Here is a 23883-nt window from a genome sequence, read left to right as displayed (position 1 = left end):
TGTCTGCCCTGGCAGGTGCCCCAGACAGTTCTCTCCCTGGGTCTCCCACAAATCCACCCCAACGGGCAGAAAGTCACCCTGCCAGGGCAGTGGAGATCCTCACTGTAATCCAGGCCACATGGGTGCTAGGGCAGCCAGGTGAGCATAGAAAGTAGGGAAGGTATTTGAGAGGTTGGGGCCATTTCTAGCCACCTACTGTCCTGGATGCTGGCCTACATATCCTCATCCCCACTTACTACCCAACTACCACCTTCATGTCAAGCAGACATTTCTCTTTAGTTTTCCTCTTTCAGGGCTCCTCCCTTCAACTCAAATAAAGGAAGGATGCCGTGAGGAGGCTGGGGCAGGGGCAGGCCTATGGCCTGAGCAGGGACTGCCCAAGCCTCATCAGAACATAAAGATTAACCAACAGAGTTGACTTTGTGGGAGGTCACACTGAGAACCTGTAGGGGGACAGAAGACTTGGCTCTAGATCAAAGGAGATTGAGCCAGAAAAGGTTAAGCAATTATCAACTCTGGGGGAAAACCAGAAGTTGTATAAGGAAGAAAATGTAATTATAGGATGTCCACCAGGCTCAGTAGTTCACGTCTACATTGTCAGAAAAACAAAAGCACTGAGCCTAGATTAGAAATGAAACTGTTTGGGGGCACCTGAGTGGCTCAGTCAGTTGAGCATCTGACTCTTGATCTCAGCTCAGGTCTTGATCTCAGGGGCACGAGTTCAAACCCCATTTTGGGCTCCATGCTGGACATGATGCCTACTTAAAAAAATAATTTAAAAATGAAACTGTTCACTGTTCTACAGAATGTGAGGGATGGGCGGGGGTGGGAGAAGCTAACATCCTCATTACCACAACAGGAAGGTCACAATGCCTTCCCAGTCCCCTGGAATCTAATTTCTCTTCACTATGAAGACCGGGCTGACCTATGGGGCTCCGGTAAGTCAGGGGAGCCACCTAACCCTAACCCAGGTCCCGGGGTCATTTCTCTCTTTAGGGTACCTATCAAATTGCCATTTCCTGTTCAGTTTGTCATTTCTACCAATGCCAAATAGAGCCACTCGTGGACATCTTTAGGGATGTGTGCCCACTGAAAGTCTGGCCTGCCTTTGTCAAAGAAACTCTGTACTTTCTAACCCTGGATTAAGGAACTCAGTTTCCATGATTGGCTTCTAAGCTCCTCTTGCCCCAGGTGCCTGGTTTGGGGGAACGGATGCTGAGCTAAGAGAGGAGCTTGCACCTGGGGTCCAACAGATAGGCCCACTGGTAGTGGTAGTAGCCTCGAGACACTCAATCCCTTTCCCTCCCTGGGCCCCAGTTTCCCTCACCCCCCTTCCATTGTGAGGACACATGAAGATATATGAAAGGGTCCCTCAAAGGGCCTGGCACACACAACAGGTGCCAATAAATGTAAGGTTGCAAATCATAAAAAGGTGATAGAGACAAGGTCCCAGGGATCATGGAGCTTTCAATAAAATTACAGTAGTTATTTATTTATTTATTTATTTTAAAGATTTTATTTATTTATGTGACAGAGACAGCCAGCGAAAGAGGGAACACAGCAGGGGAGTGGGAGAGGAAGAAGCAGGCTCCCAACAGAGGAGCCCGATGTGGGACTTGATCCCGGAACGCCAGGATCACGCCCTGAGCCGAAGGCAGACGCTTTAACGACTGCGTTACCCAGGCGCCCCTATTTATTTATTTTTTTTGAGGGGAGTGGCTATACCTGGATTTATGGAGAAATTTCGTTTTGGGCCACCTGTATAGCTTAGTTGGTTAAGCATCTGACTCTTGATTTTGGCTCAGGTCATGATCTCAGGGTTGTGAGATCGAGCCCTGTGTTGGGCTCTGTGGTCTGCACAGGGCCTGCTTGAGATTCTCCTTCTCTCTCCCTCTGTCCCTCCCGACTCCTCCCTCTCTTACAAAAAGAAAAAGGAAAGAAAGAAATTTCTTCTTCTTGAATTTTCTGCTTCTACCTTTTAACTTGTGAACCTGGGGGACTAACTTACTTTTTCTGCATTTGTTTCTTTGCTTGTAATAGATAGGAATGAAATTCTTTCCTGCCCTCCCTCCCGGAAGTGCGGCGCAGAGGAGAACCTGGCTTCCCTGAATGTGGACAGCATGAAGGTAGAAGGACACGGAGGAAGGCATGGCCTCTGAGGCCTTCCTGGGTTGGCGGGGGTGGCAGCACCTGCCCCTGCCCGTCCCCAGAAGGTGGGTTTCAGGGCAGGTTGAGACTTTGGAGGAGTACGTGAGAAACTTGCTCACTCCTCTCCCCAACCAGCATCCCTGGGAAGGTCGACAGAACCACTTTCAATTTCCCTCCCCCACTGGGAACCCCATGTTTTGGCCAAATCTAATTCCTGCCTCATCCCTGAACTCATCTGTGTTTCTTGCCCGAACGGTGCGTTCTGAAGCCCCCCCTACCTGCCCGTGCTTTTCCCATCATAAAGGGCCCAACCCAATGCTATGTCCCCACGGGCCTCCCTGCTGCCTCCGCACTTGGTAAGGAGCCATCCTTCTTCTGCCTCGGGTGACACCTCATACACGGGTGTGTCAGGATGTAGACGTGCAGTGGTGCAGGACGGAGACCTGAGCTGCTCCCTCGCCTCGTGGCTGTGGTGACAAGCAGTCCCCTCATCTGCCAGTGAGGACAGTGACCACTGGCCTGACATCAGTGCGTGTGAGGTTATGGGCCAATAGGGACAAAGAACAGTGCCCGGCACAGAGAAAGTGCGGGAACAGCAGGCAGTGTGTTTTTTCGGCTATTGCTGGTCACAGGGCTGGACGCTGTGGCTCCGGGGCAGGGGCAGCCGGGGCCCATCCTATGTAATGAGCTTGCTGTGCTCAAAACCGGGCAGAGCCCTGCTTGAGACCAGTGATTCACTGGGGACAGAGGACGGTGTGTGGGAGAGGAGGAAGTACACTCAGGAAGCTGGAAACCCCGGCCGAAGTGCTGGCCAGGGTGCCTGTGAGGAATGCAGATCGCCTGGCCCACACCCAGCCCACTGATCCAGATCCTGATGGGGGTGGGTCCCGAGTGTCCGTGGAACACGCTGCTGGTGGTCTGATGGGCAGGCAGCAGGGGACTAGTCCTAGAGCAGACTCTGAGCCCCAGGCCCCACTGGGCCCGCACCTAGAAGGCACTTAGTGCTGGGGAGGAAGGAGGGGAGGACCTCAGAGCCCCGGGACAGAATGGGGATCACCTGAAGCTGAAGTCAAACCTAGGGGCCTTTTCTCTCTTTTGAAGAGCTCTCTCAGCCTCCTGCACTAGTTTCAAGACTCCTCCTGCTCCACAGAGGACATTGAGGCATCTCATTGGGCTCTCCAGGTCCCCCCCATACCCCAGAGGTGGGTGTTCCTGTGCCTGTCCCACCTGGGTCCACATCACCCTTGTGGGCATCCAGCTGGGGCCGGGGCCTCTTTTCCCAGTCTCCCATGAAGTGCCCCAGCTCTGCCCATCTGCTTCCCGTCCCCCACCTTGGTTCTGCGCCCCAGTCCAGAGCTGGCCTGTCAGCCCAGAGGGACCTATCCGGAAAGATCTCACCCTCCTTCACCTGGGAAGCCCTTGCAGGCTGGGGGCAGTCTTCTCTGTCGTCTTCTTCCTGTTTTCTCTCTCAAGGGAATAGCAGCACCCTTCCAGCGTGGGGCCCCATGGTCAGTCTTGCTTGTGGCCCACAGAGGAGCGGGGCAGGTGAGCGGTGGTGGGCCACTTGCCTGGGCTCTGGGAACCCTGCGCTGCAGTCCCAGGCACTTGCTGGGCAGGTAGCTGCAAGTCCTTAGCCCAGTTCCTGAAAGGTGGGGGTGAAGGGTCCTCCTCTCAGGACACTGAGATGAAAAACCTGAAGCTCTCGGCAGAGCCTGGAAAGGTGGAGGTGGGGCAGGTGTCAGGGCCAGGTGGCCAGGGCCCAGCCCATTAGGGCTGGTGAATAAGACACAGGGGAGGGATAGGAGAGGAAAATCCCATTCTGATGGCAAAGCACCCAGGGGCTGGCTAAGCTGGGGTGAGGCTGAGGTTGGGGTGCGTTTGGAACATTTGCCCTCATCTGGGTGTGACCCCATTCACGCAGGGAATTGCCCGCTGAAGGTCACATGGGTAGGAGGGGGGCTGGACTGAGACCCAGGGCTGTGTGCTGGGTGAGCGCCAGGGAGACCTGACCCTTCTCACTCCTGAGCAACGTGAAAATTCCAAGTCAAAAAGTCTGCAAGACCCAGGCAGGGGAGGAAGGGGTGCTGGGAGGCACTGGCTGTTCTTGGCCAGGCGCCTCTGGGCAAGGGGATCAAAGGGATTTTAGCTGTTTAAAGTCGTTTTCTGTATTTTCCAAATTGCTTACGATAGCCACGTAGAAAAATCAGAAAAGGATGTTAACTATAAACTGAGATAATCAGACCGGAGTAAAACAAACGTTGGAAAGGGTTCTCTACCTGGCTGGGGGGGTGGGTCGTGGGGCGGGGTGGGGGGCGCTGGAAGGAGAGGCGAGAAACAAAGTTGGAAGTTCGGGGCCTGGGGCTCTGGGACCGCCCCTGGAGGGAGGCCGCGGGCCCCACCCGGCACCCCCGCGGGCAGAGCGCGCTGGCGAAATCGCGACTTCCCTGGGCCTCTTCCTCCCACCCCTTCTTCACCACTTCCTCCGATCGCCCCCGGCATCATGCAGTGAGTCGAGCACATTGTTTTTACCCAAAAAGTTTCCAAATTCGGGAACTGCACAGCCCCGAATTGTTTGCATCTGAGCTTCCTGTCGCATTCCTGGGCGCGGACAGGCGCGGACGGTCCACCCCGCGGCACCTGCGCGCCCAGGCTGGGGACCCGCCGCGCTCTCCAGGAGCCACGAGGCAGGCGTGTGTGCCCGATTCCCGGAAATTCGTCTGGTTATGGAGACGTTCGGACGACAAATGGCCCCGCAGAGATTCCAACCGACCATTTTTAACCTCAGGAGTCCCTGAAGCAAAGCCAAGGGTCACAGGGGTGGAGGCGACCACGAACCCAGCTCTCTGTTGTCGGCCCAGCATGCCGCGTCCCCACCCGCCGGGAGCCGGGGTCGCCTCGGTGGGATAGCACGACCGAGAGGCAACTGCGCCCAGATGCCAGCGCGTCTACGCGGCGCGGACGACCCCCATCCCCTGCCCGCAGCCCCTCTCCGGGCCGTCCCCTCGGGGTCTCGGTGAAGGTTCTGGGCGTGGCCTCGGCGCTCCTCACCGAGAAACCAGGCCAGGCAGAGGGCGGCGGGACTTGGCGCCTGCCTTAGTCTCCCGATTTGTAGCCAGTGAATCGAGTCCACTGGGCGCTGAGTGGGGCAGGTCTTAGCCGCACGCCCTGCAGCGGGCACGTCCTTCCCCGAGCCGCTCAGTCCAGAACGCTAGGGAGGGTCTGGAAGATGGAGGAGGGGGACAGAAAACGCCCTCCCATCCCTTCGCCCTCGAGCACCTGGGCGGGGCAGGATGGGCTGGGGTGCACTCAGGGTTTTGCCTCTGCCAACCCCACGCCGACATCACGACGGACGTCCCCACAACCCTCCCTGAGCCGCAAACCAGGCTGCATTTGCTGCCTACCTTTTCCGGGACCCTGGAACCTACTGAGCGCACTGCCTGCAGGCACTTCTGGGGCTCTACCTGTCTCCCCAAGAACCCCGCACTGGCACCCCCATTGCAGAGATGGGGAAACAGGGCCAGATGTTCCTACCTTGCCCAAGTCAAGCCCAAGCCTGGCCGGCTGTCTGGGTGTGTGAGCACGGCCTTCCTTCCTGGAGCGAGGCCTGGGGGCACCCTGAGACTGGGACTCAGGCCAGGAAGGGGCTGAAGGGAGCAGAGTGTTCAGGGAGAGGGGCGGAGACGGGCTGAGAGCACACATTCCCAGGGCTGAGTGAGGAGCGCTGGGGAGAATTTATCTGGAGCCGGGTTCGCCGGGCTGGGCGCTGCACGGGGGAGCCTGGCGGCCATCCCACCCCTCCCCCCGCTCCATGACCACCCCTGGAAGGAAGTGCTGACACTGGGCACTTGGCGAGTGCAGGGTTAGGGCAGCGGCCCAGGGCCAGGCAGGGTTGGGAGTCCAAATCCCAGGACTGTGACTGGGTGCAGGCGGCGTCGGAGCTGCAAGGGGCTGCCCGACCGGGAGCGGTCGCTGGCCCCTCTCACACGCAGCTTGGTGGGGTCTGCGGAACCCGGTCCTTCAGTAGGAAGTCCCTCACTGAGGGCCCCGGGGGAGTCTGCACCTCCTGGAGGCCATCCTTCCGCGGCTGACCCCAGGCCTCGGCGCGCAGCGGTCTTGAGACGGCCTGTGTGCAGTCCGCGCGGGCGGAGGCCGGAGGGCAGCAGGCGCGGGGGCACGAATTCTCCCGCAGCCCCGCGGCGAGCCCAGCTCCGCCCGGAAACCCAGAAACCCAGAGTGCGCCCACCTCGGGCCGCGAGCGCCCTCGGGCGACAAAAGAATGAGTCCAAGAAAAAGCATAGAATCCGCTGGGAGGGGACGCCCCGGGACGCGGCTGAGCGCTGGGGAGGGCAGAGCAGATGGGGCGGGGCCTCCCGGGTAGGGCAGGGCCAGCGGGGTAGCCTTTCCAGGGCTCTCTGGGGAGATGGGGGTGCTGTAAGCAGAGAGGGACTCCAGGAGGGCCAAGGGTATGGCTAGAGGGCAGGGAGACCGCTGAGGAGGCCAGGGCTGGAGACCCCGGGGTGGGGCTGGGGGAGTTTGGGGGTAGAGATAGGGGGCTGCTGGATTGAATGTGACAGGAACCAGGGAGCCAGCGAAGATGACGCCTTGGTTTTTGGCTTGGGCAGCTGGGTGGGTCACAGTGCCATTCTTTGGAAGGCAAATATGCTGCTGGGGCATGGGGCCAGATTGGGATTCGCACCAAGAATTCTGTTTTGAGATTTTCACTAAATATTCAGGTGGAGATGGAGAGATCCAGCTGCAGAAGGAAATGTCAGGATAGCAGGGTAGGGCACGGAAAGCGTGGATAGGAGGAGGTCACCCAGGGGGCTCATGGGACAGGTGGAAAGAGAACATGGCCCAGGACTTTAAAAAACTCCTAGCTGATCCATTTTGTTGGACACTGTTTTCCTTTTATTGAGAAAACTTGCACTGCACAGAAGAGGCAAAAAGCCAACCCTGAAAGTGAAGCTGTCCAGCAGGCCTCGAGCTGACCAGGTGCTAAGTATAAGCAGTGCTGCTCACAGCCTTGCAAGAGGTTCTAGCCAGAGGAAGCTGGTCTCTCCTTTTGATCAACCTGGTCTGGCAGATGCCGGTCAGACATCCATGTTGGCAGCTCTTACAGTGTGGGGTTGTCAAGCCTGAGAGGGTCTTCTGGGGTTTCTTCCAGTGACATTTCCCTGCGGCTTCAGCCTAGATCCGTGCCGTGAAGTCACCCCTGTATGTTCTGGCCTGATGCCTCTGAGGTGCCTGCTTCATCTACAGATGGCCTCATTCCCTGTTGGGACATTCTGGGACTGGGTAGGTCGGCTCCTGCACAGCCTGGCCAAGGATGCCCCGAACAGACCTGCTACCGACCCAAGCAGGGTGTGTTGACTTGCCATGGTCTGCCTTTTCTAGAATATCACATCCTCAATAAAGCTGTGTAAGTGGACACCAATTCCAGCCGGTTATGTGGCCTTGAGTCAATCACGGATCGATCACCTTGGCCTTAAGCGGCTGTTGTGGTCGTCTGTCCAATCTCCGGAGAAGTAGCAGCAGCTCGGCCTGTGGCTGGCTCTTCCTCTCCCAGACCCGTCTGGGTGGGTGGGCTTCCACTGGGCTCCCCGCCGGGGTTGAGCCGTGGGTGCTGGGACCCAGTGTAGGGGGTACAGTGTGGCCAGTGCCCTGGCTGAGTCTGGACTCCCGCATGGCCCCAACCACAGCCCGTTTGGTACTGTACTTTGTTCTAGATTCGTCAGCTTTGCGTCCCCAGCAGCACAACGGGCTCCATGAGCATGGGAGTCAGGCCCGCCGCCAGGTCGCCTTCCTGTACAGACCCGTCCCGCCCCGTCCCGGGGCACAGCAAGCAGCCGCGGAGTCCCAAGAGCAGGGCTTCCAGCCTGCAGCCCGCTCCGCCCTGGGGCTGAACCGCGCGTCACACCAGTTTCCGGGGATCATTCGGAGTAAATGAAAGGCTCAGTGTTCGATCAGAGTTAGTGACAGCACACGGACTAGGGGGATCAAGGGTGTGGGGGCTCCCCTTCGTGCCCGGGTGCTTCACTGCAGATGGGCTGCGCTTCTCACCACACGCAGGCCCGCACGCCCCCGTCCTCTGAGGCCGCGTTCTGAAAGGCACGGGGCTGTGTGGCCAACACACTCGTGTGTGTCCAACATGCTTGGTGCCCGTGCAGGCTGTGTCTATCCTTGCCCCCGGTCGCGGACGGCCGCCTGGACCGCACACATTACCCACACCTGCGGGGCCGGTGGGGCGGGGCCGCGCGTCCTAGCCCCGCCCCCGCCCAGGCTCCTGCGCGGCGGCACCGGAGGAGCCCGGACCCCAGCCACCCGGCTCCCGTTTCCGCCCGGGCCGATCCGCGCGCAGGACCAGCTTCCGGCCGGCGGTTCGCGCGCGTCGCAAGGCTTCCGGCGGGGTTCGCGGGAGCATGGGGAAAGTGCGGGGCCTGCGGGCCCGCGTGCACCAGGCGGCGGTGAGGCCCGCGGGGCAGGCTCCGTCCGACCCCGCGCCTCCGGCGCGGCAGGCGGCCCCGGCGCAGGCGGCGGCCGGCGGGGTCGGCGCGAAGGTGAGTGGCGGTGCGGTGGGCGTCCCCGGGCGTGGGGGCCGCCCCCGGGCGTGGGGGCCGCGCGGCGTCAGGGAGGCTGGCAGCGGGGCAGCGAGCGGGAGAGAGGCCCGCTCCATGTGTGCGCGCGTCCGTCCGTCCGTCCTTCCTCCTCCCGGGGCCGCGCTCCGCCTGCTGCTTTCGGGTTCGGTGGGGGTGCGGCCGGGACCCCGGGACCGGGGCTTCGCGCCCTTTCTCCCGGTGCGCGCTGCGGGTGAGCCGGGGGCTGGCGAGCGGACCGCACCGCGCGGGTCGGGGGGGCGGGGGCACGAGCCCTGCGCACGTGGACGCCGGGTGTAGTAGTAAGTGCTTGGTCGGCCACGACTTTACGACTTCCGGACGGCCCTAACCCTGTTTGCTGCTGAGAAATGACCCGGCACGCTCAGCTGCCGATGGAGGAGCTGCTGCTTTAACACGGGGTCTGGCACCGGCGCCCTGGTTTTCATGGAAACTCTTCAAATGTCATTTGCGTGTCGTAGAATTGGCTCGTTTGAAGTGGACAATTCAGTGGGCATTTTTTAGTGTATTCGCAGAGGATTGCAGTCGTCACTACAAATTTCAGAACATTTTCGTCACCCCAGAGAGACACCCTACCCTGGCCCGAGGAGGTGGCCCCTAGTCTTCCTGGCTCGTTAGTACCTCTGCCCTACAGAAGCTGGGGTGAGAGGTGAGATTGCTGTTCCCAGCCCTCCCCGCCTGAGGTGGAGCTTCTGCTCAGCAGGTGGGGGCGAGTTGGGGGAAGGGAGCCTCATCCTCTGGCTCACCTTCTTGGACTGGAGCCCGTGGCACATGGTGGAGGGGTCGCTGGCCGCTGGGGCAGAGGAGTAGAGCTCCCAAGGGAGTTTCTGTAAGGAGGGGTTGGAGAACAGGGCATAGCTCCTAAGCCATAGGTCTTTAGTTCGTGATGAGATTTAGCTAAATGGTTGCTGGCAGATCGTCTGCCGCACCCCTCTCCTGCCCATCTGAGCAGGGTCTCCCTGCAGCCCTGGCTCTCCATGCCTGGGCTGGTCAGACCAGGTGCGATTCCCCCTGCGGGTAGAATCCTGCTGGATTCGGGACTGCAGCCAGGTTAGAAGGAAACAGCCCACAGAGAATAAGCATCGGCATTGGAATTAGATGCTGTGAGGGCCAAAAGTTGGATTACCAGATGCAGACTGTGGAGTAGGGATGTCTGGACTGTAGAAGAGAAGGAAGCAGAAGAAAACCTTGAGGAGAGACGAAGATTACAGTTGCTGCACCCTGACACGGAATAGGCAGTGACACAGGCCACTGGTTTCTCGTCACATAATGACATTGCACACCTCAAAAGACACCGCAGCCTCGTAATGTCAATACCTGTTATAGTAGGTTCCAGAAGTTTGAAGCAACGAGGTGTGAAGCGCCACTGTGGACAGTGTCTGAATGGCCACGTGAAAAGAGGTGAGGATTGGCTGTGTGCACACCGCCGTGGGCGGCCTGGGTCTGCACACTGCCCCTGGTCTCCTGTGGCTCCTCCTTGGTAGGAGGGCTCAGCTGGGGAGGCCTTCCCTGCTTGGTCCTCCCAGCTGCCTCCCAGGCTCCAGCACTGCCCCCTGTGAATTTTCTGATGTCTCTTGCTGACCGACTTTCCCTCCCACCCTGGGAGCTTCCGAGGAGCGTGGGCTTCTTGTTCAGGTGCTCTGTGCGAGCTCTGGGTTGCAGGCACTCAGGCTGGTTTCTGCTCACCGCAGTCCTGTCTCGGTCTGTGACTCCCCTGGGGGTTGATGCTGCAGTCCCTCCAGGGTCCCCGTCCTGGAGCTTGGACATGTCATGAGCCACATGGGCCTGGGAGGTGGGCTTTGGCTCAGCACAGTGTGATTGGCAGTGACTGGGAGGGTTTTGGAGTCTCACTGTGGTATGAGTGTGGGTCGGAGGCAGGCCTGGGGAGAGACTGCTGAGGTGGGACAGTGCTGTGGGAAGAAGATGGTGCAGGTTCAAGGGGGAAATCTGGTTCCTGTCACAGTGCTTCTGAATGTTCATAACCACTACCCATCCTGAGTCTGGGCTAAGGTGGGCCTCACACCAGGAGCAAAGCATGTTTGGCGGTTTGAGGCGGGCGGGCGGGAGTGCTGCCTTAGGTTCCCAGGGCCCTGGGCTCAGCTCTGGGTAGGCGGGGGTTACCTCCCCTGGCTCTCCATGGAGGAGCTGGCCCAGCCTGGCTCATCGAGAGGCCCTTCCGGGGTCTCTCCCCGCTCCGTGACCAGCCTCGCGTTGTACTCTGGAGCCACAGAGAAATCTTATATCTTCTTTCTTTTTAGGAATGGGCTTTCATGAACACTGACGTTTTTGCCGGAACTAAGATAGACCCCGGAGTCTTGGTGCAGAAGCTGGACCCGGACACGAGGAGTGTGGCTTCCATTAGGAGAGGTGAGAATGCGTGGCTAAGGTCCGTGTGTTCACAGCTCTGGCCCCAGGCCGGGTTTAACATACTCATGTGTGGGCCAGGGTGAGTTTCAGCTAACTTGTACGTGTTTCAAAGGTTTTTTGTCCAATGGAAAAATTTTAAGGTGTACTAAAGTAGAAAAGGATGTAAAGATATCCCTTGTACCCATCACCCTCTTTCAACACACACTGGATTATTTTGAAGCAAACAGTGTTTTACTCGTTAATTCTTTTAATATGTATTCATGGGGCTCTTAAAACATAAATGTGCAATACCGCTGTCACACCTAAATCAGTCAGTCGTTGTCCTTATCATCATATAAGCACGGGGTGCTTACATTGTCGTGGTCACCTAAAAATTTCTTTGCAGAAATCAGCGTGCACACGAGGCCACCGGTCCTCGCAGCTCCTGCCCCACTTTTTCCTTCATGTCTTATGATGTGGCGCAGGTCATTTTTCCCAGTGTACTTCCTGCATTTGGGACTTTGCTGCTTGTTTCTCTGACAGGCTGCTGCTGGTCACCAGCACTTGTGTGCGGTGGGCTCTGGCCTGGGCAGGGCACGCCACCGCTGTCCCCGCTGCCACTACCGCCGCCTGGAGAGAGGCCTCTCTGTGGTCCCCGGAGCTGTGCACTCACAGTTGGCGGCCTGTGAGCCTGTGCAGGGCAGGGCCGTATGGTCTGTAAGCCAGCTCTGCCTTTCAGTCTTGGAAGTTGTAAGTAGCTGCCTTCTAGCCGTGCTGCTGTAACCACTGATCTCTGTGGCCCCGTGGAACTCTGTCCAATCGAAGTGTTCTCTTGTTGGGTAATTATATGGCTTCCTGGTTTTTAATATCATTCCAGGTTTACATCTCCTGTTTGTAAGCCGTTCTTAAGGTTGTAAGTTGTAATTATTTCACAGCTGTGGTTGATATCAAGCCCTTTGTTTGGGGTTATGCTGTTTACACCTCGCTTTGGGGGTTTTATTGTTTCGCAGGGGAGATGTGCCCATCCCCATCTCCTTGCGCTTCTTAGTACATTGAAATCTGTAGCGGGAGCCCGCCCCTGGGTTCTTGGCCAGGAGCCTGCTAAGTAAACTAACAGAAGACAGGCAAACTAGAGAAAAACAGTGTATCTTCTGGGAGAAGCCTCTTTGAGCGGAAACTCCAAGGGGCAGTTGGAACTGAGGCTTCTGTGGGTCTTAGCATAGAAGGTGAATTCTGTAGGCTCCCAAGGGCTCAGACAGGTGAATCTCAGGGGACTTGGGGGGAGGTCCGCTGGCACAGGTGCATCTAGGTGTTGATTTCCCATCGTCTTCACGGTCCGAAGACGTCCGCCGACAGGGACCCAGGCAGTCATTGTCAGAATTTTCTGCTTTAGTCAGATGAGGGAAGCCGTGGGAGGGCTGCCTTCCGCATCTGTTGATCCCGTTTGCCTCCAGCTCCAAGGAATCCTCGTGGCGGCCAGAGTGGCACGTTCTGGGGGAGCACGTTCTCGTCCCTCGCAGACCCTCCTGCTGACTGTTTCTGAGGATGCACGCCGCACAGCAGATTGCAGCTCGGTCTGTGTGCTGCCCTGGTGTGGGCCCCTGTGCCCCCGCAGGGACCGGGGGGCCGGGGCGGGGCTGTGCCTGGAGGCCACAGGCGCTCAGGCTTCTGTGTTGACCAGCGTGATCCAGCGGTTCTCTGTGTGTTCACCGTTCTCTTCTGGTCTCTCTATGCAGACGGTTTTTACCACTTTCCTCAGCCTTGGATGAGAGCTGTCTGATTGTACAGGTTAGCTCTTCTAGAGTTTTTAAATCGCCTACCAAGTTACTCCTTCAGAGAGCTGACAGATGCTGTCTTCCGACAGTGTCCCCCTCCTGCGTGCCACCTGTGGCCTCTCCCTGGCCCGCCTGCCTTCCTGGCGGCTGTGAGGCTGGTTGCCTTCTGCCCATGGGATGGGCTCTCGTACTGGTCTGGCCCTGGTCTGGCTCCGCACAGGCTGAGCCCTCTGCAGGGTGGGCGGGCAGCCAGGCGGGAGATGGGACTGCTTGGCGCGCGCTCCCATGGTCGTCCTTCCAAGAGAGCCACAGATCTGCCGCTGAGCAGCTGGCGCCGTGCAGCCCAAGGCAGCGGGGGCGCGCAGCCCGGAATGACTGAGCCCAGCCAGACCTGTTGCTGCGGTGATGGGCGCCGGGCACTTGTGCCCTCCCTCCAGGGGCGTGGTGGAGGTAGTATCGTGTGGCTTTTGTTCCTGTAGCTGCTGACAGACAGCTCTCAGTAACAGTCGTGTCCGTGGAAGTGCACACAGGTTCCCACTTACCTGAGAGGGTGGGCCTGGCAGGCTAGAGCTCGGCTGGGCTCTCCATGGGCACCAGGGTCCCTAGTCCTGAGCCTGCCTCTGGCCTGCCTGTAGTGGGGTCCCGGTGAGGGGCTGGCTTCAGGTGAGGACCCAGGGCAAAGAGCGGAGAAGCCGTCTATGCTGCAGTGTCCCCGAACGGTTCGGTGGGAGTGGAGGGGACAGAGCCTTCGTGTGCAGTTGTAGGTCCGGCATTGGACCACTGGTGATACACAGTGTTGGCTGTTGGGTTTTGGAGTGTGTGTTGAACTTCGGCTGTCTGGCAAGCGTGACATCTGCTGGGCGGGTGTGCCCCGTGGCCTGCCTGGAAGTTGCCTGGAGCTCCTCTCTCCATGGTGGCCAGGCAGTGCTCCCATGTCTGGGAGGGGCCGGCATACTTTGTCCCCCTTCACAATGATGGCACAGGAGGAGAAGTGATGGTGTCGGGGCTGGACCCTCCCTTCGCTGAGCTCAGAGAGATGTGGCCCCACCTGGGACTGGGAGTGACAGTGGGGCCTCCCTCTGGCACTGTTCCCTGCAGGGCATGGTCCCAGTCGCCTCTCCCCTCACTCCTTCCCTCCCCTTTCCATCTCTCCTGTGCAGAGAGAGCCGCTGAGGCTGTGTGCCCCTCCTTAGGGTGGTCCCCAGCCAGCACCGGGATCACGGGAACCCCACCCAGACCTGCTGGACCTTGTTTCCACCCCCTCCAGTGGTCTCTGATGCTGCCCTATCAGGATACTGGCCAGGAGCCTAGTGGGTCCTGTCTGGCGGCTAGAGGAGCACAGAAGCCTCTCCCGTCTTTTCTCGGGTCCAGCCCGGTCCTCTCGGTTCTTAGCTCTGCGTGAGCATGTCCTTCCTGGTCTGACTGGGTGCTCTCAGCCACGGCAGTCCTGCGGGAGCCCCGGGAGTGGTAGCGCCTCGCAGCCTCAGCTGGCCTGCAGCGGATCGGGGGCCTTGCGCTCGGGTCTCTGCCGAGGGGCCAGAACTCAGTCACCTCTTGCCTTCGAATGGAGTACCAGGGCTTTTTAGATAATTCCAGACCACCACAGAAAGCATGACCACCCAGAAGGAGCAAGACGTTACTTCCTAGCAAAGGGAACAGTGAAAGTCTGGGTGATGTGAGCCTGAACTGCCAAGGAGAGGTGGGGAGAAGGAGGGGAGGGGAAAGGAAGGAAGGTGCTAGGGTGTCTTTATGGGATGGGCAGTCAGAAGGGGTCACAAGAAGAGGGAGGAGAAGCTTAGTGAGAAAAAGCTTAGGAGAAAAGTATGTTTCACTCTTCAGGTCCTGGAGCCCAGGGCACAGCACACAGGCCACACAGGTGGGGGCGCCAGGGAGGGGGTTAGGAGGCCGAAGACGGGAATTGCCTAGTCTGGAGTGGGGGGGGTGTCTCTCCTCAGCCAGGAAGGTGTATTTTTAGGATGTCCAAAGTCATAACATACAGAAAATTAAACAATATTTACAGAATGAAAGGGCCTGGACTCTGGGGTGTGGAGCTCAGCGCTCGGGAGAACCGAGAGGGCCCCGGGGAGAGGCCTGGGTCCTGGGGACCCTGAAATGGGCAGGTAGCCTGGGGCCGAGCTGCTGGTGGGTAGGAGTGTGCGCTCAGGAGCCTCACGTGCTGGCAGCTTTCGGGCAGGGCGCTGGGTCTGCTCTGGGCCTCGGTGGTACGTCTGTGGAAGGGAAGCGGTAATACTGTTTGCCTTTGGGGTTTGGCCAGTTTTTGCTGAAGGTAGTTAGTAGATACGAGTGTCTGACAGGGTGCTTGATTTTGTCAGTGCCCAGCTGGTGCTGCTGAAGCCACAGCCCCTTCCCTGCCGGCCTGACGTGTCCAGACAGCTCCGGTGGCGGGGTTTTGGCCTCCCTGACGCCGTGCCGCCCTCTTTGCCAGCAGCTCTTCCGTCTTGGCCCGCATCACCTTGTCCCCCGACCTGCCGGTGCCCTGGATCCTACAGGGGGACGACACGCTTTGTGGCTCCCTCCCCAGGTTTGAGTGGCGGCTGGTGGCCTGAGGCAGCTGCGGGTCCTGTGGAAGGTGGCTTCTGAGGACTCAGCTGCTGCTCAGTCACCTGCTGGGCCAGGAAGGTGGGGGTGCCTGTCGGCCTGGATTAGCGCAGACTCGTCCCTCTAGAGTCCTTGCCCTGGGCCGAGTCACAGGTAGAACTGCTGCCTGCCTCCGGGTGGGGGGGCTCGGCCTGTTGTACGTCCCACCGTGTGCACGTGTGTGGCTCCCCTGGTGTGGACTAGTGCTTACACCCAAGGGGCCTCTTTGACCTTGTGGATGCTTTGCTGGTGGCATCTTCCCTGAGTTTGTACGTAGACCTTTGGGAATCCTGCTGGCCTGTGAGCCAAGTCTGTGCCTCCTGGGGCCCACCTTCTGATTCCAGGCAGGGATGCTGAGCTCCCCGTGGGGCGCCCGCTGGACTCTGCGGTGGGCTGTGGGGCTGCTGCAGTGCTGTGGCTCCGTCTCCCACCCTGGGGGCAGGAGGCTGTGGTGGGGAGCCAGAGGTCACCCCCAGTTCCTGCTGCAGATGGCCCCCCACCCCTGGCAGCAGAGCTCGGCTTTGCCCGGAGGGTCAGGGTCCATGGGCTCATGGACTTGTATTTGACGAGGCTTCGAAGCTCTGCTGTATCCGTCTTTGAGGGCATACGGCCGGGCCAGAGGATCTAGCCCCTGCGTCCTTCCCCTGCGCAGCACACCGCCCTGCAGTTCTCTTTCTAGTTCTGCATTCTTCCGTGCTGGAAGGTTGCAGGTAACAAGCCTAGTCTGTTGTCACATAAGCACCGCAGGGTGTTGGACCAGTGCTCCCGTGGCCTGGGCAGGCAGCGCTGGCCCCAGGACTCAAGCCCAGAGAGGCAGATACCCAAGGGCAGGCCTGGAAGAGGACACACTGGATGGCCAGCACGCTGGGTGGTATGGAGGCTGCCAGGAGGTACTGTGGGGGCTGACTAGGCTGTGGCGGAGAGGGTAGGGAGGTGGCGACGGTGAGCAGGCCAGACCAGCCTCCAGGCTGCAGGGACCCCAGGAGCAGAGCATGTGGGCCCCGCCCTCTGGTCTCCTGGCTCCAGGCTGCAGGGCTGTGACCTTGGCTCTGTCTGGAGCAGGTGCAGGCATGCAGTCTGTTCAGCAGAGGGCGGCAAAGCTGCGTCTCCTGTGCAGCCGAGCCTGGATTTGGAGAGGCTGGTCCTGCCTCCAGGAGGGGAGCTCCTGTGCACGGATTCCGGTGGCTTTCTGGGGCTCGTCTTCAGGGATTTTGTAAAGCCCTCCCTTCAAAGACTTTTCACCCCTTTCTGTCCAGCTGTGAAGTAGGGGCCAGACCAGACCCACCCAGAAGGTTTTCATTACTTATCCCCATGCCACCCTGAGTGTGCAGTGAGCAAGGAGAGGGGATTACTGCTCTGTGGGCCAGGCCGGGGGCCTTGCTGGTAGCTGCCTGGGGCCTGCTTTGGCCGAGAGGCTGTTGGATTCCCCCGTGGCCTTCTTGCCCTCTCGAAGAGGAAAAGCCCAGAGCTCTGTGGTGGGCGGTGGTGTTATCAGGTCTGGGAGCCAGAGGGCCTTCCTGTTTCCTTGTTGCTGTGCGTGGTTTCTGCCCGTTGGAGGCTGCTGCGTCTCCTGTGACTCCAGGCTGCTGGCTGTGAGCCCCTCTGCTGTCGCCTGGGCATTTACTTGGTTCCTCGCCATGGGTGTAGGCCCTGGGAGGGAGCACCTCTGCCCAGTCCCAGGGAGGGGCACCTACTGCCTCGGGGGGTGACTTGCAGGGCCCGAAGTTCTGTTCATCTGACCAAGCAGAGGGTTGGAAGGCAGGGTCTTCGGCTCTGGGCCTGCTGGCAGCTGCGGGTCCACCGAGCTGGAATGCTGATGGCATCTGGCCCCACGGTCACGCGGTGCTGGGGCAGGAAGGGGCCTGCTGTCGGGCTGCTCGCGCTTTGGTCTGCCTCCAGCCCATTATTTTAACAACAGGAAGCAGGGAAGGGCAAGGTTAAGGAAGCAGCCTGGAAGGGCCCTGCTTGGATGGTTTGGAGAGGGTAGGGGTGTGAGGCTGTGGGGCACGGGGCCTGCATCCCACTCCCTCTGTCATCAGGGCTTTGGGTAAGAGGAATATGGGAGTCCTTGGTCCTGTGTTTGAATTCCCCTTCCTCCCCAGTTTGAGACAAGCCAAAGCCACTTCGTTTCCAAGACCCACTTCCAGCCTCTAGACGGGCTGTTCGTGGGAGATGAAGCCTGAGAGGACCTGGCTGAGGCCCAGGGGCGCTGCAGCCCGGCCATGTGAGGACTTGCGTGCACAGTCTGTGCTGAGAGGGATGAGGTGTGGAGCCGGGAGCACAGCGGCACCCCAGCACCCCAGAGTGGCCGCAGCTTGCCGTCCGCCCATCGAGCTCTTGTGCTTGCGGGGGGCATGCCTGTGTTAGGCTGAGCAGCCGGAGCCTCTGTGCCCGTCCCAGCAGCCCTGAGCGTGGTGTGGGGGCTGAAATCCATGCTGGAGCAGGCCTGGTGGCTTTAGGACGTGTCTTTGCCTGGGTTGAAGCAGGGTAGGTGTGGTGTGGTGAATGTCTGCCTAACAGCCGCGCCTGTGGGCCTGAGCCCAGGGGTGCCACGGGCAGGGTCCGGCCAGTCGCTGGGTGTACCCCTCCGGCAGGGACCTCCCTGCCCAGTTCCAGGCCCTCTCTTGGGTGCCCCTCTCTGAGAGCCCCAGCCCAAACCCTGTCCCCATGCTGTTGCCCAGCCCTGGTGACCCAAATGCCAGCAGGGCTACAACAGCCCACATTGGGGGTGGGGGAGAGATGGGACATGCCCAGCACACCCGGGGTTCCCAGAGTCAGTGTGGAGGCACCACCCATCACCACCACTCTCACCGGGTCCAGGGCCTCAACGAGGGCCACAGCCCCTTTGAGCATGGGGCCCCTCCTTCTTCCCATCAGGGGTCCCTGGCTTGGCTCAGAGTAGACTCGGGAGTCAGTGTCTACCTGTGTCCACCCTCAGGAGAGTGAAGGGGACCATCGGGGTGAGCCAGGCAGCCCCCCCGCAGGACTAAGGTCCAAGGTCCTGCCAGTCAATGGAAAAGAGGACCAGGATTGGGACTGGAAGGACCGTACCCCACTCTACAGCCAGGCCACTGGGGTTCCACACTGCCGGGCGTTGGTGGGCCTGTTGGCGAGACCCCAGGTCTAGGTCTGGATCAGGCTCAAACCCTGGGAGTGCTCGTGTTTGTGCTCTTAGATAGCTCTGGGCGTCTGTCGCGCCCCGACCTGCGCCCGAGCCGCCTCCTGCCACAGTGGGCAGTGGCTGGCGTGAGGACACTCCTGTAGTCGGATGTTCTGTCACTTCCTTGGGGACCTGGGAGGCCGAGCTCTTCTGCTCCTTTTAGCCTGGCACTCTCATGAGTGACGCGCTGTGGACATGCTGCAGTGGGGTGGGTGCGCTCTGGCTCCCGGCCGGTCTCTGCTGTCGGGGGCTGTCTTCATCTCGTCAGCTGTCTGTGGTGCTGCTGCGTTTGTCCCAGGGCGTGCACGCTTCAGTGACCCCCTGTGCTGTGTTGGCAGGCAGTCAGGAGCCAGCCTGCTCAGTTATGTCCTGCCCACCGTTTTCTCACTGGCGGCCTGAGGCTTTCTGCAATTGGCTCCCTCCCCTGCAAGAGAGCCGCTGGAAGGCCCTGTGAGGTCGTTCTTGTAGAGCTCTGATCGCAGAGCACGGCCCAGGCAGGTGACAGGGAGGCTCATGGCCACTCTGTCCTCTGTCCTGGAGCTTGTGACGGCAGCACTCTCCCTGGCAGCATGGCAGCCTCGTGTTCATCCGGTTCAAGTAGCTTGTTGGATTTGACCGTCTTAGGAATGGCTGACACATGACGGGGGAGAACATGCAGCCATTCGGGGGCCAGCGTCTTGCTGCAGTGGACCTTTCCACGCACAGGAGATGGGGAGCATGGAGAGTCGGCGGGGAGCAGATCTGGGCTCGCTCTGGAACCTGGGGGGAGCAGGAGGGGCCAGGCTGTGGAAGAAGCCCTTTCGCCCTGTGCTCTGCGAGATCCTGGCTCCATGAAGCTGAGCTGATGCCTGAATGGGTGCCCTGAATCCTCCACCCTACACGACCAGGCTGAGTCCTGGCGGAGGCTCGCGAGTTAGGGACTGGCCTCCCTCTGAAACTGCTTTTGTGAAAGGGAACACTTCGTAATTGGAAAGGCATGTGTGCTTATAGAAAAGACAAAGCCTCCTTCTGCACCCAGACACCACTGTCCCTGCATGGGATTTTGTGTTTCTGACCCGGCTCTGCCCACAGACTGACCTGGTCAGAACGATGCCACCTGCCCCGTTTGAGGGAGTGGCCGGCGGGCCCCTAGGCCGAGCCCGCCTCGCTGTCCTTCGTGCACACGGGCCCCTCCTCACGTGGCCGGCCGGGTAGAGCCGCTGGCCCTGTCTGGGGGAATGTCCATCCGGGACTAGCTCTGGCTGCCTCCTGCAGGGCTTGCGGAATGCCTGTCTGCTTCTGTGCACACCGAGCAGGAGGTCTTCAGGGCTGCGTGGAGCGGGGGCGGCCCGGTGTGGACGGTGGTGTGCCGCCTCAGTCCTGGAGCTCCTCCGCCAGCAGAGTTGGGTCTGGTCGCGGGCAGGTCCTCGGGTCTCCTTTGCCACCAGATACCACCTGAGAGCCTTCTCTCCTCTCCTGCCGCTCCAGAGCCTGCCTTCCAAGGGGGGACGCTGTCTTTCCAGCGCCGCCCACCAGCAGCGGCCTTTGGACCCGATGGGGCATGTGGGGTTATGTGGCCGTTTGGGGGTCATTCCTTTGTGAGGGCGACTGCTCCTTGGGCACAAGTGTCATATGCTGGAGAAGACGGGGTGGGAGGTGCTGTCTGAGCGCGTGGCTCACTCTTTCTAAACCCGGCACTCCGGACTTGGCGGCAAGGAGCTATTTCAGGCTCTCGATGCTTGTGGAGCCTGGCAGCAGCACCCCGCCGAGGCTGCTCCTGTCGCTCATGTCCCCGGTGGCTGAGAGGGGGCTGGAGGCCTGTGCATGTGGTCTCTGTCCGTCCACGTCGTCCGGCCCTGTCGGGGCTTGGTGCCCGCGGCCGTGGCAGCCTCCTCCCTCGGGCGCCTGCAAGCTGTGGGTTTTCCAAAGGCCACTTCAAGATACTCAGGCGGAATCTGTGAGGTTGGGGCCCTCTGGGCCTCTTGTGGACGAAGGGTCCTCACGTCCCTCCTGCTCAGAGGGAGGCACTGTCCAGTGAAAGCGGTGTGACCACTGAACCTGAGTGCCGCCTCTGCTTGCCCGTCTGCCTGTGACTCCCCCCTGTGCTGCGGGCTTGGTGTTCCCGGTAGGGGAGGGGTGTGGCCTGTCTGACAAGGAGCCTAGAGCAGGGCCTGGCCTTGCCCCCTGTGCGATCGTCCTGGGCGCCTCGTAGATTGTGGAGAGGAGGGGACACCCCCAGAGCGTGTTGAGTACATGCTGCTTGGGGGGGCCCTTGGGGCACCTTGCCCAGCATCCCCTTTCTCCCCGGCAGACGTTGAGGCCCCCAGCCCCCGCCGGAGGGAGGCTGCGCGTGGCTGGAGCCTGTCAGGGGGAGGCGCTGCCTGCAGGCTTCCTTCCCCGAGAGAGGAGCCCACGAGGATGAGCTGTTCGCCTCCGTCCTTAGAGCCAGTGTGCTGCTTGCTGCCTGTGGCGCTTGCTTATCTGGAGGGTTCCCCCACCTGCTCTCTCCTGACAGTGGCCTGCGGAAGGTGCTGGAGGTGGGACGAGGGGCCGTGGGAGGGGCAGACGGGTTCCTCGCGTCCTTCTGGGGAGGGGCCCAGGCGCCTGCAGGACAGTCTGCCCCGAGGGGAGCCCCCAGGAGCCCCTCCCGTCTGCCCGTGGGTGCTGCTCTCGTCCCTCCTCCCGTCAGTCTGTCGGGTGGGCAGGGCCACCTCTGAAGGAGGACAGCTCTGCGGCTGCAGAACCAAACCCACGGGCGGCCCCGTGAGCCTTCAGCTCTGACAGCTGTGCCAGTGACCACGTCACCATGTGTCTTTATGTTAGAAGTTGGTCCTGAGGGTTTCGAGTCTGTCCTTTTGACATATGCAACAGTTTGGGACATATGGGAGTTCATCATGGGAGAGGTTTTCATCAACAGAAAGGGTGCTTTAACAGGAAAATTGGGTGGGTGTGTTTTTGAGAATATGTTGGTGTGGCCTTTTTGGTTAATAGTCTTGTCACTTTTCTTCCCAGACATTGTCTCTGTTGAGGGAAATTTGTTCCCCGGGTGTTTTTTTTTTTTTATATCTTTGGTTTTTTTAAAAATTTCTAAACGGCCGTCTTCTTGCAGCATGCGGTGTAAATAAACAGAAAAACGAAGGGAGCAGAGTCTGGCTGCGCCGTCTATAGGTGACACCTGACTCAGGCTTGCCACGGTGGGGAGCGCAGGCACTCCTTGTTCTGGCTGCATCGCCGGCCGCCGGGTGCCGGCCATGCTTTCCCTCCTGGAGAGCCCACAGCGCTCACCCAGCCGTGCCTCCGAGGGCTAGCTGCCCTTCCTTGAGCTGGCGTCACACCACTGCCCTCTCGTTAGCAGGGCGCAGACAGGTGTGGAGACTCTGCGCTGGTGCAGCTGTGCCCACTGCAGGCTTCTCCGTGCCCACCGTCTGCACACGTGGCTGGCCCTGGCCCCGTGCTTCCCCGTGCTGGGCGTGGTTGCCCATCAGCACACGGTGACCTCGCTCCTCTGCAAGGCTGTTGGGGTTTGTCGTATGATGGGACCTACGCTGCAGGGCACGCTGTGTCCGCCCATCTTTGTGGATGCTAGTAATACCTCTAGATGGAAATGTAGTGGTGGAATTGCCGAGTCAGGTGTGCAGACATTAAAAAAATCCGTAGGTGGTCTTGGGAGCTAGATGGCCCCGTTGGCCCCAGGTTTGCGTCCCAAGTCCCCACTTGTGGCCCAGGGTATTAGTACATGCCTCTGACTGGGGGCCAACACAAGAAGCCCATAAAACAACAGAAGTCAGTAGATGCTGCCTGATCGCCTTCTAGAGACGCCGCTCGGTGGGAGCTCCTCCTGAGGTGGGAGTCGGCCTCTGGTCTGAGCTGGCTGGTGCGCGCTTAGGTCTCTGCTAACGTCAGGAGCGAACGGTGGGGGCAGGTTTGTGAAATGTGCGCTTCCTCGGAAGTTCCATTAGCCACGTTCCTCTGTAAGCAGCCCATTTCTGTGTCTTTCCTATTCCTGTATTTCTTATAATCAATCCTATTGCTTGAGAAGAGCTTTTTACATAGGAAGGAAGCAGCCTGTTTTGTTATCTGCAGGTATATCTATCAGTAATGCCTTTTGAGTTTGTTCGCATAACTTTTTCACTATAGTTCTTAACTTGTATGTAGTTGAATTGATGTTTTCTTTGTGTTTTGTGACTCATTTGTGTGTTTTTTGTAGTTGTAGTACTTTCCTGGTTTTGTTGTTTATCTATTTCATGCATTGGGACCTTATTTTGATGCACAGAGGGACGGGAAGGATTCCTGCTTTGTTCCCCCAATGTGTCTTTGGTAGCATGTACTGAGAAGTCGAGGTTGAGCGACAGTGTCCTGGGATGCCTTGTCACGCCAGCCTGCTCCTGAAGCTGCTTCGAGACCTGCAGCTTCCGCCTCCTGTTATCTGTGCTGGTTTTTGCACATATTTGTTGATGGAAGGAGAATAGGTTCTTGATGTCATTTATGGAAAAGCTAATTATGTATTGATTCTTCTTCCAGTTCCGTTAGGACGTACGTCCTGTGATCACGTGTAAGGCGTCACCCCTGTCCTGTTGTTGGCATGCCCTGCCCGGGCAGCAGACTGCATCGGAGGCCGGCCGCCGGGGCACAGGTGCAGTGCTGGGCAGGCTGCGGCGGGCCTCCCGCTGAGCTTTATTTACTCCAGTCTGGAACCTCGTGAACACATGCCGCAGCGGCATTCCCCGTACACAGACGAGAAGACTGTTGTGTCTCCCGCTGAAGATCCAGAGCTCGCTGTCTTGCTGTAGGAAGCTGCGTCTTCCCGTCAGCTTTTCTTGTCAGGGCAGCCTCTGCCCGACTTTGTGCCCGTCCTTTCTCCCCGGGATGCCCAGGGCAGCTTGGGTCTGTAGCTGTGGAGGTGCCTCAGGCGGGCTGGAGGGTGGGGCCCGGAAGGAGGGTGGGACATGGGCACAGCAGGGGGTGGGAAGCCACCCTTCCTCCTGTGCTCAGTGTGGTCAGTGGGTTGGTTGTTCTAAGTGTGGTTTTTAGATTCTGGAGAATTTTTCTGATCCTTACGGTGAGAATCCATGGCTCGCTGGGTCACGTGGACACCCAGGCTTGGCCAGGCCTAGCCTAGACTTGGCATTCCTGGCACCTGCCCTGAGTTCGGGTTGGGCACTCGGGTTGGGATGGGTCGCTTTTGAGTGCTCAGCTGCTGTCACTTTGTCGCTTGTCAGAAATGCTGGACACCTCTTGTTCCCTTCCGCCAGGGCGGCGGGGCTAT

At 59.5% G+C, this 23883-nt stretch overlaps 1 protein-coding gene and 2 long non-coding RNA genes across 5 annotated transcripts in view; 2 read left to right on the top strand and 1 right to left on the bottom strand.

The window, feature by feature from the left end:
- Window positions 1-1641: 1641 nt before the first annotated feature.
- Window positions 1642-7576, top strand: LOC103680694. The gene is made up of 2 exons (XR_573150.2): window positions 1642-3693; window positions 7313-7576. It is a non-coding gene; the product is annotated as an uncharacterized LOC103680694 (long non-coding RNA).
- LOC103680693 lies at window positions 4659-6463 on the bottom strand. The gene is made up of 2 exons (XR_573149.2): window positions 5197-6463; window positions 4659-4939 (listed from the first exon to the last, which is right to left on the bottom strand). It is a non-coding gene; the product is annotated as an uncharacterized LOC103680693 (long non-coding RNA).
- Window positions 7577-8567: 991 nt separating the features above from the next.
- Window positions 8568-23883, top strand: part of FAM207A (family with sequence similarity 207 member A) — a 34678-nt gene continuing 19362 nt past the window's right edge. For 2 of the 3 annotated variants that reach the window (XM_040621810.1, XM_040621809.1), the window contains exons 1-2: window positions 8568-8705; window positions 11018-11126. In XM_040621810.1, coding sequence (XP_040477744.1) covers window positions 8568-8705; window positions 11018-11126 — 247 coding nt within the window. Of the gene's footprint in view, window positions 8706-10066; window positions 10161-11017; window positions 11127-23883 lie in introns of those variants that run through there. The other variant, XM_040621811.1, reaches the window with a different exon arrangement.

This window comes from Ursus maritimus, unplaced genomic scaffold (assembly GCF_017311325.1).
Source record: "Ursus maritimus isolate PB19 unplaced genomic scaffold, ASM1731132v1 scaffold_4, whole genome shotgun sequence".
Lineage (NCBI taxonomy): Eukaryota > Metazoa > Chordata > Mammalia > Carnivora > Ursidae > Ursus > Ursus maritimus.
The sequence above is the reverse complement of the archived record's forward strand: the minus strand, read 5'-3'. Positions and strand labels throughout refer to the sequence as shown.